We start from the raw sequence: 18,998 nt of genomic DNA, 5'->3' as shown, positions 1-18,998 counted from the left end.
TTGAATAAAATACTGGTGTTTATCACGTATGTAATACACCATCATAGTTCATCAGTAACGTAGCACTGTCAAAGTCAAGCCTAATATCTGATGCAACCTAATAGGTTTGTTTATTTATTTGGTGGGTTTGGTTTGTTTTTAATAGAACACAGGGAGAAAAAGAAACAGAGAGATGCTCTACAAACTTATCATGTGATCTGAGACACAAATCCATTTTTTCCGGGTTCTCTGTCATACCACCAGTATGTATTTATTTAGCAATTCTGCTGATGATGTGCGAGTAGAACACACTTTCTCTGCCATTGCTGCACAGAGCCAACATTGCTGGTAGCTTAGTTAAAGGCTTATTTTGTCACAGAAATATGTCAGCGTGATTTTGAACGTGACAAAAAAACCCACAAAAAAACCCAAAAACAACTCTCACCACCAGCAGATTTGCCAGGTGGAAAGGCGACGGGATCACACAATCATGTTTCCTACTACCACTATATTTTAACATACCAGCTGTAATTACAATATCACCTGAGGATCGGTTTCAGAAGATGTTGCCAGGAGTTCAATTCTCCCTCTCCTATGAGTATCTATCATTACATCTGAACGACTTCTTATGTGAAACTCATAGCATCTGACAGAGCAAACAGTCTGGGGATAAAAGGGAAGGTCAGAGAGGCAAAGGGTTTATGTTTATGCTCAGTGTAGGAGCATGGTAACTACAAATTCTGAACAAACTGGCACAAAAAATGGTTAGCTGGTTGTGACTGGTATTCCTTTAGGCAACTGACATCAGAGGCCATTCAGACAAAAGAAAAGTTAAGCCACAAAACCTCACAAGCTGCACTTCAGATGAAAACATCCAAAACTGACAAAACTACTGGATGCAATACTGCCAACCCTCATTGGTTTGAGGTAGTCAACCTGCTCTGGCTCACACCTAGGTCCCTAAACTGAAAAGCTGTTGCTTCTTTATTTTCTCCTTTTTCACTCAGTGTAGCTGTTTTCTCTCACGTGGTTCTCTGTGAAGTTGGACTTGGTTTTAAGATTAAATGAATCAATAGTAATATTTGGGAGGAGAGGCAAGGCCCTGGTCCACTGCATTTTCTAACACCAGTAAGGTACCATTGCCAAAGAAGACATAACATACTTCCCAACTGTACTTTTTCAAGCATTCCAAACTCTTTTGACAGCATGAACGACTTGCCTGGCTTGCAGAGATCCTTCTTTTCCATTAGAATCCACATAAATTTCCTGAGACATTTACAACAATTACTAACAAAGAAATACTGCTAGTGAAGTATTTAACAGCTATGACCTACTCAGACAATTTAGCTACAGGAAGTGAGGAAGAATCCACACCACGTGAAAAACCAGCACAAGCTTCAGAGAGAAAGGGTGGTAAACAGACCAAAGCTGGCAACCGCACGGAGTGTTACTAACCTCAAAAATCTGTAGTTGTTTGTACTTACAGACCTGACATTTGGGCTCACAAAATAAATCAGAAGATGAAACAAAAACAAACAAAAAAAGTTACTTTCTAAGCCATTTACAAAAGTTTCTATGGTCCTAACACTAAATAAAGGAGCACTTAACTAAACAAAAAAAGCCAAAACCAACCAAACCCCAAACCCTAGACTTCAGTTATTTTAAAAATCTAATGTGAAAAGCTTATACCCAGTGACCCTTGCCCTTAAACCCATTTTTAGCTCCTTCAGTGGAGTCTTCTGAGGAGCCCAACAATGCAGGTTTGTTTGTGTTGAGCAAGGAACTCTGATTTACGGCTTTTTATATTTCTCCTTGAAGATCTACTATGCTCATCACAGGAGGTGAATACATTGCACTCTCAGATGATGACACTCCTTATCAGTTTTCCCATTTGCACATTTCCTTTACACCTTCACTTTAACCTCTTCATTTCTTTAAGTCACAAAGATGACCAAAGGGAATGATTTTGAGGACACCTCCTCTAACTATCACCAGACTTAATTCTGAAAGAATGAAATTTATTGCCCTTGCCTTTCAGTATGGAAACAGATGTTGACTTGGAATATACAAGGACAAAAAAATACCTAGGTGTGTGCTAACCCTTAAAAGGCAATTGTTGTTATATTTTCTATTAGTGGTAAGCTGAGGGGTTTGTGGGGTTTGTTGGTTTTTTTTTTCCATTCCCCAAACGAGGACTTACTTTCTATTGAAACAAAACAGCAGTTCAACTAAACAAACTTTCTGAACAGCATATCCATGAAAGCAAATAAGACTAATATACACCTACTTTTTTTTCATCTTCATTTAAAAAGGAATTAATCAAATGTCTTAACCTAAACTTAACCTTTTCCACTTATTATTCCAGCCTGCCACATATACAGGAAATAGATCACCAAAACAGATGGAGTGCATAGAGATTTTTACCTCCCAGTGGCTGAACACCAGCTGCGGACTAGCCAGGCCACTAGTTCTCTTCCTGATTTCATCAGCAAAACCAAAGCTTTCTGCTACTGGCAGGACAGCCTTAATAATAAACATATCGGTCCCCTCTTTCATCTCCTCTTGTAACACTCTGCCTTCTCTTCTGGACAAGACAGCATACACACGACCTGCAAAGACATAATTTTGATGAGCTTAGAGACATTTATTTAGGAACTTTAAGTATTAAGTAAAACACATCATTTCTTTGGCTACACTTCTTCCCTGTAAGTGGATCGATTAAGTGGACCAATCAAATTCCAACAAACAACATATTCTGTCTATATAATGTGCAGAACTATATGAGTATCATTTAATAAATTATTACTACTGTATGGACGTAGGTAACGCTTGCACTAAGTGTGTTTTATACAATCATATGGCTATTTTTTAAAAGGCAGTTTACCAGATTATGTGCCCAACTTGTTTTATTTCTTACAACTAAGTACTTGAGAAACATTACTAAGAAATATTTATCACTGTGTTTCAGGAATCATATCTCAGCTACCTGTAGAACACCTTTTACCAGGCCTACTAAAGGGTATCTCCAGAAAAGAACAGGATCATGCATCTGTACAAAACAATTGCTCATTCAAAGGCATTTCTTTTCACTACATACAACTGTAAATTTTGTTCTTTGGACTAATTTGGTATAACTGCTACGATTATGCTCATGTGCACAACAGCTGCGACTTCTATAACAAATAACCACATCTTTAATTATTGTATGTGGGATATACTATAATTTGTCATGATTAGTATACTCAAAGTAAGTTTGCTCATAGCTTAAACTGAATGGAAGTTAATATTAAAGGAAATCTCTGTGCATTAGATCGGACTTAGTGTGCAAGCAACTCCCAAGGAAAACTCCAAAAACAAATGTTAGATTAAGTGATGTTGTAAGTAGGTCATAAAAACAAGTTTAAGTAGGTGTAAGTGGTAAGGTAATATAAGCGATACAAATCTGGTATGCACTGCATTTGCGAAATGAGCAACTTGCATACCAGAAGGATACAGATAATACCGAAAAAAAAAACCAATTACCCACTGGCCTGTAAATAATTTAAAATTTTCTCTTTTTCGTAATTTTTCTTCTATATTCATGATCATGATAAAACATCTTGAAACAGCATTTACTAAGATTCTGCACTCATTTTACAATCAACAGTGGTTTCCTCATCTCTTCACAGAACTAATGAGGCACAACGCTGAATGATAAATTTTCATTTAGAGTAGTATAAATACTACCGGCATCAGACAGTCATTGTACAAATCCACTGGACAACTATAAAACACTTCAAACAAAAGTTTTCATTAAGTTGTGCTTTCTGATACGGTTTAATTTATGAAAACTCACTTTGGAACTCACAAAGCAAGTTCTTGACAAAGATTTGTTTTGTCTGTCTTACCTAAAACTTCTGCAGTGGCCATAATTTCACATGTGTACATGGCTGCCATAAGCCTCTGTGGTTTTGCTTGCAAAGCGTAACGACAAGCTTCCTTCATGGTGGCAATCAATTGTCCAGAGAAGGGACCATAACAACCTGCAAGAGAAACTTCTCCTTTATGTTTATTTATTTTCTCAGGTGATTTAGAAACACTTTCACTGCTGTCCTGTTGTTCATTCACACTGCAAACTTCATCAGTGCGACTGCTTGTTGGAGTAGTATCTTCATTTTGTTTGTGTTCCATGGCATCACGTTCCTCTGAATCCTGACTACTAGTTGACAGCATCTCCCATTTTTCTACTGTAAAACAAACACCCATAAGAGGTTCTTCGCACATGGGACCTGAAAGTGAAGCCAGCTGAAATCCGCTCACTATGCTGTTGTCAAAGTCTCTATATTTACTTACTTCTTTCACAGCATTCCCAAGGCACTGCCACACAGACCTATCATAGCCCGCAAAATTATATAACAAAATATTAGGCCCACACTTTCGTGGTCCAAATGACCAGATACGATCAACAGCATTTCTCCACTTTCTTCCCTGCAGATTTTGCTCCAACTTCTGTTTGAATTCCCTGATCCTATCCAGAGTCTTCTGATTTATCTCATGAGTTTTTTTATCTTCATTCAGAGACGTGCTGAGTTGCTCCATAGTTCGAATTAATTCACTGTTTTCTTCAAGAAGTCGAGTTACCTCCTCAGGCAGTGGCATTGCTCTTACGCTGAGAGTAGCCTGTTTATTTGGAGTAGATATTGTAACAAGGCCATCTGAATCGACCTGAATTCCTTCAGGAATTTTATTTTGGTCCTCTTTTGCTTGGTGTATGACGGCAACTTTCTGCTGTTTTCCTATTTCCTCATTCACCATGTCAACTTTCGGAGGTCTTGTTATCGTCTCTCGGAATGGTATAATTGGTGCTGATACACTAATCTGTACCTTAGCAAACCTATAAAAAAAAGTTTAAAAATCAGCTTAAAATTTAAAACATACTTTTAAGCTTGAGGGTGGGAGGTAGGGCAACAGCCTTAACATGGAACAGATGTTCATGAATAAATCTGACTGTAACACAGATTACTAGATAATACATTTCAAACTCAAACTCTTAAAAATTTTATGTACTTCAAAAAGAAAACCAAAACCCAAATGCATTGCTTCTTATGTCTTCAGAAAGATTTGGAAAGGAACTGATGAAAATAAAAGCTTTGCTGTGCGTCTGTAAATCACTGATTCACCCACACCTTGGAAACTACGTACTGCTGTTCAAGCAGACTTCAAATGTTTTGAGGATACAACAGCAGTCTACAAAATCATGAGGGTGTGAGGAAGGCTGATCAGGATTAACTGACAAGCAAGCCACAACAGGCTCTAAACTGGCTTTGAACAGAAAACAATCAAGGCTCAGGAAAGCATTACGGTTACTGTTTTTACTCTTCCCCAGACAACTGCTCTAGGCCACACGGACGCAGACATGATACTCAGCAAGACGGACACTTGATTTGAACCAATACTTCTCTTCGTATAGTGAAATGCTCTGAAAAGATGAAGTGCTGGGTAAGCTGAAAAGGCTTTTGTAAAGAAGAGCAAAGACACCACATTTCTTTAAACTTGTGGGTTCAGATCAAGTACTCTGTCTGCACCTAGGAGCACTTGGAGAGCTGATACTCCTATTTTCTCTGTACTCCTGCCACAGCAGGTTCAATATGTGCACAATACTGTCGCACCCATGTGCGTGCAACTAGCCTGGCAAAGCAGAAGGAGGAGCAGCATTAACGTAGAGCAAAAAACCCAAACATAATTTCTTATTATGTAGAGGCGCTTCAAAACATAAAAAAAAAGAAACTATGGGAGATAAATTTACTACAATTACAACCTGTGGTATAAAGCAAGCTACCACCAGATCAATGGACAATGCGGTTTGGTTTACCATTTGGGTATGAAGGTATACAAATAATAATGGTTCATACTGCCAGCTGAATTAGGCTCAGTTTTTAAAACGTGGAGAAAATAAGATCATATTTGGAATAACCTGCTTCTAAGACCCAGGTGTTTTTTACCTTTAGTTATACAGCATTCCTGTTTATAAATATTCATATAGAACTACTTTATTATATAGATAAAAGGTTAGTTTTTTGATAAGGATAAGTCACTGATGTCTATAAAGGAGGTGCAGTTAGTTTTCATGCTGCTATAACTCACATGGATGAAAATCATGTTCCAGTATGCATGACTTAAAGGATGAATTACTTACACGATGGCATGGACATCTGCGAGGCTAATACAACACACTCAGAAACTTTCACACTTCACCTCTACCTCATTGTAAAGCTGAAATATTTTGCTGTAGTAAGTTTTAGAACAGCCACTACTTTGCATCAAGCTTCAGTTCTAATTCATAGTACCAACAGCTGAAATCTAGCAGCTGAATACCTGCCTGCAGTAAAACGACAGCTACTGCTGCCTGGAATTACAGGTACTGCTATCCAGCCAAAGCTCAAAGAAACTCCTAATTTTTAAGCTATATAATTTGAGCCTCGTGAAACAACCAAATGCTCTGGGTTTTTCACTGGACTACAGGGACCAAGGAGCTCTAAAGCAACTTACTCAAATATTTCACAGGTCTGGGAATAGTGATGATGAACATTATCTCTGTTTCTCTGTGACTGCTAAATCCTGAATATTGATAAACCTCCTTCTATTAAACCTTGCACTAAGCCTTCATAGGAGATACAATTCATTGCTTCAAAAATTGCTCTAAATCAGATTATTTTAGAAGCTATTAGTCTAAACTCCAAGAACAGTGCAACTTGAAGAAAAAAAACCTCAAGCTACAATTGTGCTTGGATTTTTGTTGCAACTAAGCATAATAAAAATTGCCAAGGGTTATTACTCAGAAAATGGAAATGAAGCACTGCTTAAGTTAATGCTGTTTGCCCAACTTAAGAAAAACAGGTTTGTCCTTTAGGTCTGTTAACTACTGTAACAGTTTCATGAGATAAAGTGAGGCTTTAAAGTCAGCTGAATTATTTTAGGCATATAAAATTTTGTGAGTGATGGCAAGAAAAAAGAATACAATGATTTATTACACTTATCCGACAGACTCAAAGTTCAGAGTTGTGTATCCTTCTTAACCACTCCTGAAGTCTGAGCAGGTTCACTAAATGACAACAAAAGGACTAACCAAAATTTCCTTAGTTCTGGTAAATTTTGACAGAGTGATAAAAAAGTTGCAGAGAAAAAGCAAATTTAATTGTAAGCTTTATTTCCGTGGGACTCCAAACCAGATCTATCCTTTCTGCATTTTTTCCATGCACTTGTATTATACTAAAAAACCAAACAAACCCTACACACACTACTACCACCATCTTCAGTCTCTTTGTTTCTCATTCTGAACAGAGTAATTTAATAACCTCATGCCAGTATTTGCAATCCTCTTTGGACAGAGTTTTAAAAATTTCTATTGTAAAACGTAGAAAATAAAATGTTCAAAGTTAAGAAGTCTAATTTATTACTCTATTCTAAAAGAGCTAATTAGGAAGAAAAATAAGAATAGATTTAAGGAAATTGAGCAGAACATCCATATTTAATCACTTCGATAAACACGGATGACTGATCTTTTTTTTGTTTCCATGTCTCTTCAAGTCTTTGACAATAAGTATCACTTGAACATTTTCTAAATACACACTGAAAAATCTAAAATTAAACACGTTTCTTTAAGAAAGTTTGATTAAAACTTTGACAAAGACAATTCAACTCAACAGAACTTCCTTGGTTTCTGTAATTACTCCAAAATGTCAACTCTTCAAAACCCCATTGATACCGTTACGAAAGATGCTAACATCAGAATCCTGCCCCGCTACTTCAAATGTGACTGAAGTATTTTGAACAACTTTTCCCAATATTTTTTGGGAAAAGCTTGTGGGTCACATTTTAAGGGGATTATATGCTGTCTCAATCCCTACTTCACAATGTTTACAAAACAAAAGGTTAGGAATGTAAATATAGAGGTTGCTACAAGCTGCTCACTATAATCCTATTTCTCCATCACCTACTTAAAATTATTTTTTTTTTTTCAGATTTTGACCAATAAAATAACAAAAGCTTTTATACACATTGCTATGCAAAGTGCAGCTGAAGACAGGCATGACAAGTTTTGCTTTATTTACCATGTTACATTCAAGTGATGTGTAACAATAAATAATACTGGTTTTAAAAGTGATAAAAATGTATCACACTAAGTTGTAATGTAGATACACATTAAAACATACTTCCAGTTTTATAAGTGATCCGGTCTAAATGATTTTTTCTGCTATTAACTGGAATGAATATGGGTACAGTAAGACTGACATTCAACCATCCATCACCAGGTTTGCTTTTTAGTTTAGAAACAAAATAGGAAATGTAAGTGGAGAGAAGAATCAAAAAGTTTTTAGTAGGTGAGGTTACAGCGAAGGACTGTTTCAGACCACTGTTCTTCTGCCGTGTACTAGAATATACTGAATGATATATGCAATTACACTTGCAGAAAATAATCCTCATGAATAAAAAAAGCAGATTAACATTTGAAAAAAAAATCAATGTGAAGAGCAAAGGAACAGGACAAAGTGTGTACATACAATTTTGGTCTGGTTGCTTTCTAATTTTTGAGAGTTCGTTTATCAGACGTTATTCCCTCAAGGTTTTCATTCTGTACAAATGGCACATTAAATTCTTAATTGGACTGCTGAACCTACTTTATCATTTCTAGAAACTGCCCAAAAGGTGTACAATGATGAGCTAGTGGCTTCTTCCCAACTGCAGGTAATTTTATAGCTACCAAATGGTACCTTTATGATCCAATGATAAAAACTGTTGGTGGATTAATCTTCTGGTTTACCAGAATATAAATCAAAGATACGCATCTGACAAAGAAATACAACAGACACCCACTGAACTAAAAATACTTCTTCCTCTTTGCCCTTCTAACCTTTCTGTCAGGTCATCCAAGCAACGCTGAAGATGAACTTCTCCTGCTGTCACTAGCACATGCTCTCCCGTCTCCTGGATTAAAACTTGCACACATGGATCAGCTTGGTTTAAGAGCTTCATTCCTCTGACCAGATGAGGCATATCACCTGGCAAAACAAGGTGTTATTAACAAAGTAATAGTGAAGAAGGAGTACTTGAACTAGGAGTACTTGAAGTGAGAAATAGTAACACTTTTATGGAAGTCAAAACACAAATACATATTTTAGGAATACTCAAAACCTTTCAGCTAAGTTCTGAGGTCTTTCTGTGGGCAAATTTCCACTTATGAGTCACAAAGTGTGGTGCTGTTTTAAGAGAAGCAACTGAAGACATAAGCTATACTTATAATTTATCACCAAGAATTTATGTGCTGATGATAAATTCACATTACACAGTCATAACCATAGTACACATTTGAATGGATTGCACATTTTTATTTTGTTTTGCAATAGGGTTAATATGCCAAGCTAGCTATTCACTATGACTATGTTATCTTTCTTCCTATAAACAATTAAATACAGATACAGCTCATAAACAGCTCACAACCACTAAAATTTCAATGTTACTTATATGTAGTGATTAACAATTTCAAGATTTCACTTCTCATTTTCACAAATTATCAAAAGACAGAACTTTTCTTATTTATTACAAGTGTTGAAAGTAATCTTTCAGTAAATAATTGTATTCCTCTGCAATATTCCACGACTAAGTGCAGCAACTTATTGTAAATTGCTAATGCTTAAAATGCTCCAAAGACACAAATAATAACATGTTAACTTTACTAAAATAAAAGCAAAAATGACTCCATATGAATTACTTAGCAGGCATAAAAGCAAGCAAAGCACAGGAAGGATTTAAACTAGCTGGAAGCCATTGAAAAGATTTAATGCTTCACAACCTGAAAAGGGGAAATATCAGGAATGCGAGAGCTTTTCAGTGAAACAAAACACAGCTGTCCCTAAAACAAAGGTGTTTAAAAAGAGTTGCTTTAAAGTTAATGGAGAATGAACAACCACAGCTGAGTCCAATTTGGCTAGATTACATGAAAGCTCTGCAGGAACACCTCATGTCAGCAGCCCTTCCTAATTAATACAATTTCTTAAAAAATTAATTATGATTCCTTTTTCTTAATTTACACATGGGTTAAAGAATAACCCCGGCTTTCTAAGAATGCATATTCATATTCAGAAGGAAAAGTGACATTAAACTTGTCATTCACTTGGAGATTATTAAAATATAACATATGTTTAATGCTAAGGTAGTAAGGTTATAATAGAAAAGTATCCTTGAAAACCTGACATCAAAATAAAAACCCACTATGTTAGTTCACATGGCCAACACAGTTGAACAAAGACTTTCAACCCTGCCATTTTCATTTAAGCCTACTGAGACCGAAGAATAGATTATTTTTGTTCCTGTAGAGGTTATAGTGACTACACATGAATATTTTGACACGAATGTGAAGACGCACAGTCATTTTGTAAAATACACATAGGGAAATAATTTGTATAAGCCATTTTTCCAAATAAGAAGATGCAGTTTTGAAGTAAATTTGCTATGGAAATCCAAGGCACCCACACATGACAATGTGCTAAGGCCACCTCAAGACTATACGCAGCTCACTGGACAATTGATTGCTTTCAAGTTGAGCTTGGAATGACCAAATTTTGCTTGTCTTCCTGTTACTGCAAGCAGCAGCTGATTTTCAGGAAACTTTTGCAAGTGTAGCTACCTTCGAGGCTTCTGTCCCTCTAACAAGTTTAGTTCAAACAACAAATTGCCATGGAGAAGAAATTAAGCAACAGTATAAGAATAATATAACTTCATTACATTAAAGAATAAAAATCACCCAAAAATCTGTCAGTAGTTTGAGAGTTATATTCCTTTAACATTTTCAATTCAATAAGACACTGAGTAGAACCAGTAATTTCTAATACTTTCAAAACTGCTTTAACAAATCAAGGATACAATATATAACATTACTTGTTATTCAAACACACGGGAGAAATTGCTGCTAAGTTGTCCAATCACTTTCTAAAAATCATGTAGTCTTAGACTTTTGTAACTGTATTTTGTAACTGAACAGAAAGCCAGTCATTTTGGCTTTCTAAAATAACAAATGGTAATTGGGCTGAAATTAAAAAATAGCCATATATATTACTCTCTGGTCAGGGGGCAGGGGAAATTAATTAGATTTAGAAGCAGTACTGCACATCTGTACCACAAGCTTCATGATACAGCATAAAATAATGCCATCAGAAGTGAAAAAAACAAAGATATACTTACCTTCATAGTAAAGGAATATCTAACCTTCAGCATCACTATGTCTTAACTGGTGGAAAAGCTAAGTCCAACTATAAAGGGCACAACAACATCTTTGTATGTCTTGGACCACAAAGACATGAGCTGCAAGCTAGACTTCAATAAACAATAAAGTATGGCCTTCCAGACAACATATATATTAACTTTAAACTTTGTTGGCCTCTGATTCAACAGATAGATTAAAACTAGCCAAATCACTAAGAGTGGGAACCTGCATTGCTATCATATTGAATTTGCATTACCATCCCCATTCTCCTTTAAACTTACTTGGATGTTTAGGTTCGACGGCTACTCGCACAATTGGTGTAGCTTCAAAGTTGAGAGGTGTAAATGGTGGACAAGCCGGTGATGTTGACAGCGTTGCAGATTTCAGCACAAAATCTTGCAGGCCTCCTATTCCTAATAGAAATTGGAAAAAGAAAAGCAAAATAAACCGAAAAATCACCCACTGTCACATTAAATGAGATGAAAGATATGATCACCAAGCTAAAACAAAGCTGAAATTATTCTAATTACATTTATCACATTAAAAAATTCCTCACTGTTCATATAAAGTATCTGGTAAAACGTATGTGCATAATCTGAGTACTGAAATCTCTGGTGTGATGTTTGATACTCAGTCTTACAGCTCCCATTGCAATCCCTTTGTATTTTAAAAAGGCATGTTTATAACTGAAGAACAGACAGAACACAGGGACTTTTCTCCCTTCTAACACGTCAAATTTTTCATACAGCTCCGAACTGGTTTTGGTGGAGTCCAATCTCCAGTCAAAAGCAGGGCTAACTTCAAAGTTACATCACGTTGCTCAGTGCCTTGTACAGTTTAAGTTTAAAAATCTTAACTGAAGGAGACTACATAGCCTCTGCTGATAAGCTACTCTGGTGCTTAATTACTTCTGTTGTGAAAAATGCCTTTTTTCCCTCTTCCAACATCTTCCCACCCACCTTATGCCCATTTGGGATTTCTCTTTTCTGCAAGTTGAATCCTGTCAAATTTAATTTAACTCATAATCAAGTATTAATTCTAATCCTAATATATTTTATAAAGCTGGCAAGCTGTAGAAACCTGAGCTTAAATTGCAGTAATACAAAAAAAATATAGGAAAAAATATTAGCTATAAATCTGCAAAGTAGCTGCTATAAATGAGTATTAAGTCTTGGCTGGCTGGCATATTTAAGACAATTTGGAATTATTGCCTTCAAATTCCTAACCAACAGGATATCATTAATAATTTAGTCAGAGCTATAAAAACACTACCAGAAGTGTTTGAGTAATAAAGACAACAAATGAAGCTGATATTGAAACATATATATATATAGTCACTTTTCCTAATTCTCCTTCAATCGTAAGCAATGAGCATTGCAGTACTTCTAATGGAGTCTAAATTAAATACACATGTAACTTATCACAAGAAAACTGAAACCTTTAGTTCATAACTCTATACCTGCTTAAAAATTCACATTTGTAGACTGCAATGTATTTGTGCCCCTTCCTCCTCATTCTCTTCTACAAGCTCAAGTAGTGATAAGCAGAGAAGTTCTTAACCACAGCTCCCTATTACCACCTTAATATTTTTCCAGGTTTTTTTTTATGGCTTAGTCTTCTTTATTTGAGGCCACAAACGAGGGTCAGCTTCCACCCTATGAGATCATGAGGGAGTTCAAATTCCGAAGAGGCAGTCGGCTGCAGTTATCATCTGCAGAATCAGGCTGTTTCTAAAGCTCTGAAGGCTGAATGTCTGCCCAGTGGGATATGCCAAAATCCAAAATGTCATTATTTAAGAAAACCTGCCTCAAAATAACTGGAAGCAAAACAACAGTCAACGGCTTTAAATGCAGGACAGCAGATGCTACAAAGAAAATAAATCTGTATAAACTCTGTGTTGCACCTGACCTATGACCAGCATGTATTTCCTCTTTTTCACTTACTCAACATGTGGTTTGAATGAATAACAAATGCTGGATCATCACCACCACTAGGGACTGAAAAAAGGGATGGGTCCATTTTATTCTGATCTTCTCCAGCTGGTAAAAGGAAAATGATTTAGAGTGGGAGGTGAACAGCTTCTTTTCACAGTGTAATGTGAACCAGAGAAATCCAGATACTGAATCCTATTTCAGAAAGACACTATTTTCTCGACAAACATTACAATACTTTTATTGCCATAAAGAAAACTCTCTGTTCTTATGTTTCTCATTTGAAGGTAAAGCCACATGAATCATACGAGGGTCTGGCAACAGGAATCCACCAAAAATAGTGTCAGGTCTCATGAAAATCTTAGGCTTACAACCTCAGTGTTTTAACTGTGTGAGCTAGCACTGAGCGGTGCCCAGCCCTAATGAATCTATGTAATTTACAAATTCTTAGTAACGAACGCTGGAAAAAAAAAACATCCATAAAGATTAGAAGATCTTGGACACTTTTTCACATAATATGGTTATGAGTGAGTAAATGCTAATGTATTTTTTGATTAGAGGAGCATGTAACATAACTAATTCCAAAGTACCACAAGACACGTCAATGGAAGAATTTGACTAATGCTGATACAACCACCTTAAATCTTACTTATTGCTCATCCCACTGATATTTACACACACTACTCGAGATAACAGATTGTGAATGTGTATTAATATGTTGAACACTTGAATGCACTTAGAAAATCCTCTCCAAAATAAAGCTTACAAATATGCCTCTTGTTTTAGAATTGTTTTTATCTTGTGTAGCCTTTGAAGAAAGACATCATTACAACAAACATTTCACTTCACTTTGCTTTTTGTAGTATAATAATTTTCAAAAAGAAAGGAACCAAAGCTAAGAGAAAGCTGCCTAAATAGAGGTGAGACAAACTTCTGCTCTTTTGTTTTATGTTATCTTAAAAAATGAAATACTAAAAAAAGCATAGCAAGTACTTTTGAACAGTCATCTCTCAAAGAAGAATCTAGTCTACAAAGTATGCCATCTGTCACACAAACATGCACACCTGTACACAGTTTGTTGTACATCACTTTATTTGTTGATTTTTTAAGAGAAGCTCCAGTTAGAAACACCTACAGGAATTTTTAAACATCAGTTTTAACTTCATCAGGAAACTGCTCCTTCTTCTGACTCTGCCTGTGGTGTGTCACGTCACTTCTATACGAAAGAAAATGCTGAATACTGACTGTTGGCAGGAGCATATAGACTTCCAAGACACAAGAGTTCATTAAAAACTCCTTATCAGAAATATTACACACTGTGTAACACTACTTCCAGCATTGTACTTGGTAACAAAGCCTTTTTTTCCCCAGTTAAATCACCTCTAAAGATTTTATAATGTAAGATAAAAAGCCATCTCTACTATATAGTTACTACTCTAAATATATTCATTTCTTGAGTATACACATGTTGAGATCAAGGGCATTATAGCAAAGAGAACTGCAAAACAAGCTACCCAAGATGAAAAGTCAAGCCTACCAAGGAATACTATGAGATCTGATAGTAAGTACAAGCGCAGATTGTTTTTTCTTAAATTCATCATCTAAGTGCTTTGCTCCTACTGCAGAATATATCTGTTTGGAAAAACATTCCCACGTAGTACTGGTCGATAAAAAAACACAGTGCTTGAACTCAAGAGGACTTGAATAATAACATACACTGAAACACATGACTCTCCAGGGCTCTGCCTATGTGTCAAAGACTTCACTGGAAGAAAGGTAGTTTTACAAAGCTTAATACTCAGATAGAAACACCCAGACAGAGCAACATTAGCTCCACACACTTGATACCACCTTTAAAAGTCTAGACTTCACAGATTATGTGGAGATATAATTTTAAAAGATTACACATTATGTCTCATGTCCTAAGAAAGCTGATCGTCCACATACTTGTTTATCAAACTGATTTTTTCCTAGCATATAAATAAGAGCATCATCCACATTTATTGAAATAACCAGTTGCTTACTTCTTACATAGACTGTATTCAGAATATTCTGACAAAACATTCGCAGTGACCAATAATAAACATATTTCACAGAATTAAAGCTATTATTTCAACAGTAACCATCAATCCATAGGTTGAAAATAAAGACCTCCTCTTAATAGACAGGAAACTCATTAAAAGCCTGTGAGATAATGTTAAGAAAAACCTTCCAAGTCTGGTTGGTTGTCATTTAAAAGTTGACCAAATTACAGAGTGCATTAGGGGGAATTATTACACAGATGTAAAAATGTTAAGATTTACAAAGGTCCTTTTTTGAGTTTTTTCTATTACTTCCCTGGAAGATAAGTATACTAAATCAAGTATATACCTACCGGTATCTCTGGTGTTTTTACCACACGACAGAAACTAAATGGTAAAACCAGAAGAGATTATCACGACTGAGATTTTCAAAAGGAGTAGGAGATTTAAGACAAGTCTCCTTTTCCTTTACTTTTTGCTTCTGTTTCTTGCTGGTAACCGCTACATCTCAGACACTAATTTTGCAGCCTTTAAATAAAGCACACTACCACTGAATTCAGATATAAAGATCTGAACACGTAATAGATCAATTTCAAGATATATGTAATTAGTTTCCTTTGATGTAGAAAGATTTAGCATTTAATGTTCTTTCAAGATGCAAAAATTTGAAGCAGACGCTACCACCATCCGTAACTTTTTCAATCAGATAAGGAAATAATTTAGTTTGCAGTGTGAAAATCAAACAATGAAGAATGAAAGCTGTTTAAATTTTAACTTCTGCCACATTGTTACCAGCCTCAGCACATTAGTTCAGTGGATCTTTATCTTTACTCACTGATGATATCACCCCTTAAGAATCCTTGGCGGCTTTGGAATGGAGACACGTCAAGCTTTGGCCTAACACGGTAAGGAACTAAATAAAGCAAAAAGCTAATGTCAATCTTCTGAGTAAGGCTCTCTCCTCCCTGAAATATATTATTTTCTATCAACGTTATTTATTAGAAAGATTAAGACTTAACACAAAGGTTTAAATGCTCCATGCATCGCACTATGCATCAGTGAAAGAAGATCATGCAACCTCATTTGTAATTCATGTAAAAGGAGGTGTGATGCAAACTTCCGTAAATCTAAACAATCTGAAATCTTAAAACGAGCAGAAGGGCAAAATATAGTTGTAAAATAATAATAAAATCATCAAAAAAAATAAACAACTCCATATCAATCATCATTCTCCTTCAAACCACTTCACAGAATTGTCCTTCTCCCAATATCCAGCATAAGCCTAGAAAAGATTATACCGTTAGCACACTGCTTCCTATTAGGGTGACCGATATTGGTACACTGTTTCTACATATACTTTAAGTATCAGTCTCCGTTCTTCCATTACTATCCCTAATATAAAAGAAAAAAAGGAGGGCTTTTGCAAGAGGAAATTGGCTTTTGGTTGGATTAAACTCTGTTACAATACTATGCCTTTTATATTTGAGGAATTTACAATGTTTTACAAATTACTGGGATTAAGTGATAGCAACTGTAGGGACTTTTGACAAGTAGCTACTATAGCTTAAGAATCCCTTGTACTACACATTTATCGCCTCAGATTTTAAGCAAGTTTCTCTTGAGTCTCATGGGCACTGCACAGAGACATCTGAGAGCAGAACTTGACCTTTCTCTATTAGAAACTGTTTCTGGAAGGGAAGGGAATGTCAAACAATACACAGACCACATTCTATTTGAGATTCATCAACTTTTTTCATAATACAGACCACATGTTAGCACAGATTGCCGGTAAGCCTCCTCTTCTCATCTGTAATTATGCACTTCCCCCTCAATTGTTCTTACTTGCTTCTGAGGCAAGTGACATTTCTTATTTGGAAAACAGAATGTTGTAAAGTATGTGCACGAGTTCAGCTGTTTTCAGTACTTTCCTATGATTTTACAGAAAAAGCTAATTCAACATTTTCTTTTCTATTTAATTTCCTCTTTCCTAATATGCTTTTTCAAGCTGAATCTCTAAAAATTAACAGTATCCATCAGACTGTAGAAGCCTCTGTCTCAGTTTCTTCACGAGTTTCACAGAAATAGGTTCTACCTAAATATGTCCTAGAGATCAACAAGCAGTGACATGAATTCAGTTCCTCAATAAAAAGGTGTTAAGTTATACTTTTACTGTAAAGCTTTACTTTTGGGTTCATAGCAGCGTGAGGGCAAACAGCATAGCTTTCTGAGCAGATGAGAGTAAACTCAGCCATATTATTAATAACAAAATTCCCTCTCCGCAAGGGACACAATCATATGATAGGAAATTAGATGCAGTAAGCAACTTTTGAAAGAAGCAGCACCTCAAAGCTTTACTACTGAATCACTGGGTAGTGACAGATGAAAAAGAACTAAGAGACACCATTGAGTTCTTTTAGGAAAAAGATTAGCAGTTCAAGGGACAAAACTGTATGCTTTTAGAAGAACTGACAGAAAAGCAATAATATGATCTAATAGCTAATGTTGCACTGACATTTCCTATTGCAACATTAGGAGTTCCAAATAGGATTGCAAATATATATAATGAGTAAAAAAATATCATTTATCTTCTCCTGAGATCCTTTGGAAAAAAAATACCACATATTTCATTAAGTACTTAGATTGCATTACAACTGATGTTTCCTAACTTGAGTTGACAACTGAAATTATGAACTTCCCTATACTTTTCTCAGGCTGAACTAAAACCAGTATCAAGCGAACTATAAGAAAACCCTTTACACTAAACAGTAACGTCTTTGAAATGACGAAGTGAATGGGTAGAGATCTATCTACCTGCACTCAGTCTTTGTGAAAATGCAGACACCAAAGCTGAGTCAGGAACTTGTTTACTAAAATATAAATTTAGCTTAAAGCACACAGAATTAAGCCAAATCAGTTACCAGTCTAAATCTGACTTCTGGGTTTACAAATAGGTGTAGTCAAAATGAAATATTGATTTCCTTAAGTTGCTTAATGAGGCAAATAAATATAGGAGATGAAAGTATTTCAGATAATGACGTTTTTCTTATGCTACAGAATTATTTCATTTGTCATGCCATTCTAAGTTTTGGAGCTCAAGATTAAAATAAACGATCCCGATTTTTAACTATTTATGGTTAAACTTAATTGTAGCACAGAAACTTAGAAAGTTCATGCTTAGATCTGTAAAACTCCCATTCATCTTTCTGTGTTATGAAACCAATGCACTTATAGCTTCACCAAAAAAAAGAAAAAAAAAAGTAAAAGACAATTTTTATTCCAATTTAAGTTATTTCCATCTTTTAACTGTAAAGTGTTCTTCGTAAAGTCACTGAATGGTGCCTTTTGTGGCTTCATAAACACATTAGGTTTTCTACTTAGCAGCACACATGTAATATATTTTGCCTGAGCCCACACATAATAATTCCTTTCCACACACCAGGTCAACTTGACATCACTTGAATGCAGCGATACTGAACAACAGTAAATATGTGGACAGATCTTTGTAAAATGTGACCACATAGGCACTGGAACTAACTCCAGTTAGCCTTACATCAAATTAATACTTCTATTACTGCATGTGGAAAGCATTTAGCACCATACAAAATTCTTCAAGGGTTCCTGAAACACAACCCAAATTTTAGATTTAGAATTACTTTGAATAAATGATTTTAATTTGATCTGACAGGAACACATCTGAACTTAATTAATTTTTTCTTTTAAATGACTACCAGAACTTTAAAGGCAGTTCAGCATGGTGGCTGTCCCAAACAAATGGAATTTAGGAATGGTTGTTTCAACATATTTACTGTGATAATTTAAAAGTCCTTT

At 35.6% G+C, this 18,998-nt stretch overlaps 1 protein-coding gene across 3 annotated transcripts in view; it reads right to left on the bottom strand.

Annotated features, from left to right (window-relative positions):
- Positions 1-18,998, bottom strand: part of EFL1 (elongation factor like GTPase 1) — a 74,252-nt gene that overhangs the window by 13,746 nt on the left and 41,508 nt on the right. For all 3 annotated transcript variants that reach the window (XM_054077415.1, XM_054077417.1, XM_054077416.1), the window contains exons 16-19: positions 11,500-11,631; positions 8,870-9,017; positions 3,867-4,852; positions 2,404-2,588 (exon numbers count right to left, since the gene is read on the bottom strand). In XM_054077415.1, coding sequence (XP_053933390.1) covers positions 2,404-2,588; positions 3,867-4,852; positions 8,870-9,017; positions 11,500-11,631 — 1,451 coding nt within the window. The remainder of the gene's footprint in view (positions 1-2,403; positions 2,589-3,866; positions 4,853-8,869; positions 9,018-11,499; positions 11,632-18,998) is intronic.

This window comes from Cuculus canorus, chromosome 12 (assembly GCF_017976375.1).
Source record: "Cuculus canorus isolate bCucCan1 chromosome 12, bCucCan1.pri, whole genome shotgun sequence".
In the NCBI taxonomy this organism is placed as follows: domain Eukaryota; kingdom Metazoa; phylum Chordata; class Aves; order Cuculiformes; family Cuculidae; genus Cuculus; species Cuculus canorus.
Note: the sequence above shows the minus strand (reverse complement) of the source record. Positions and strands in the feature narration are given on the sequence as shown.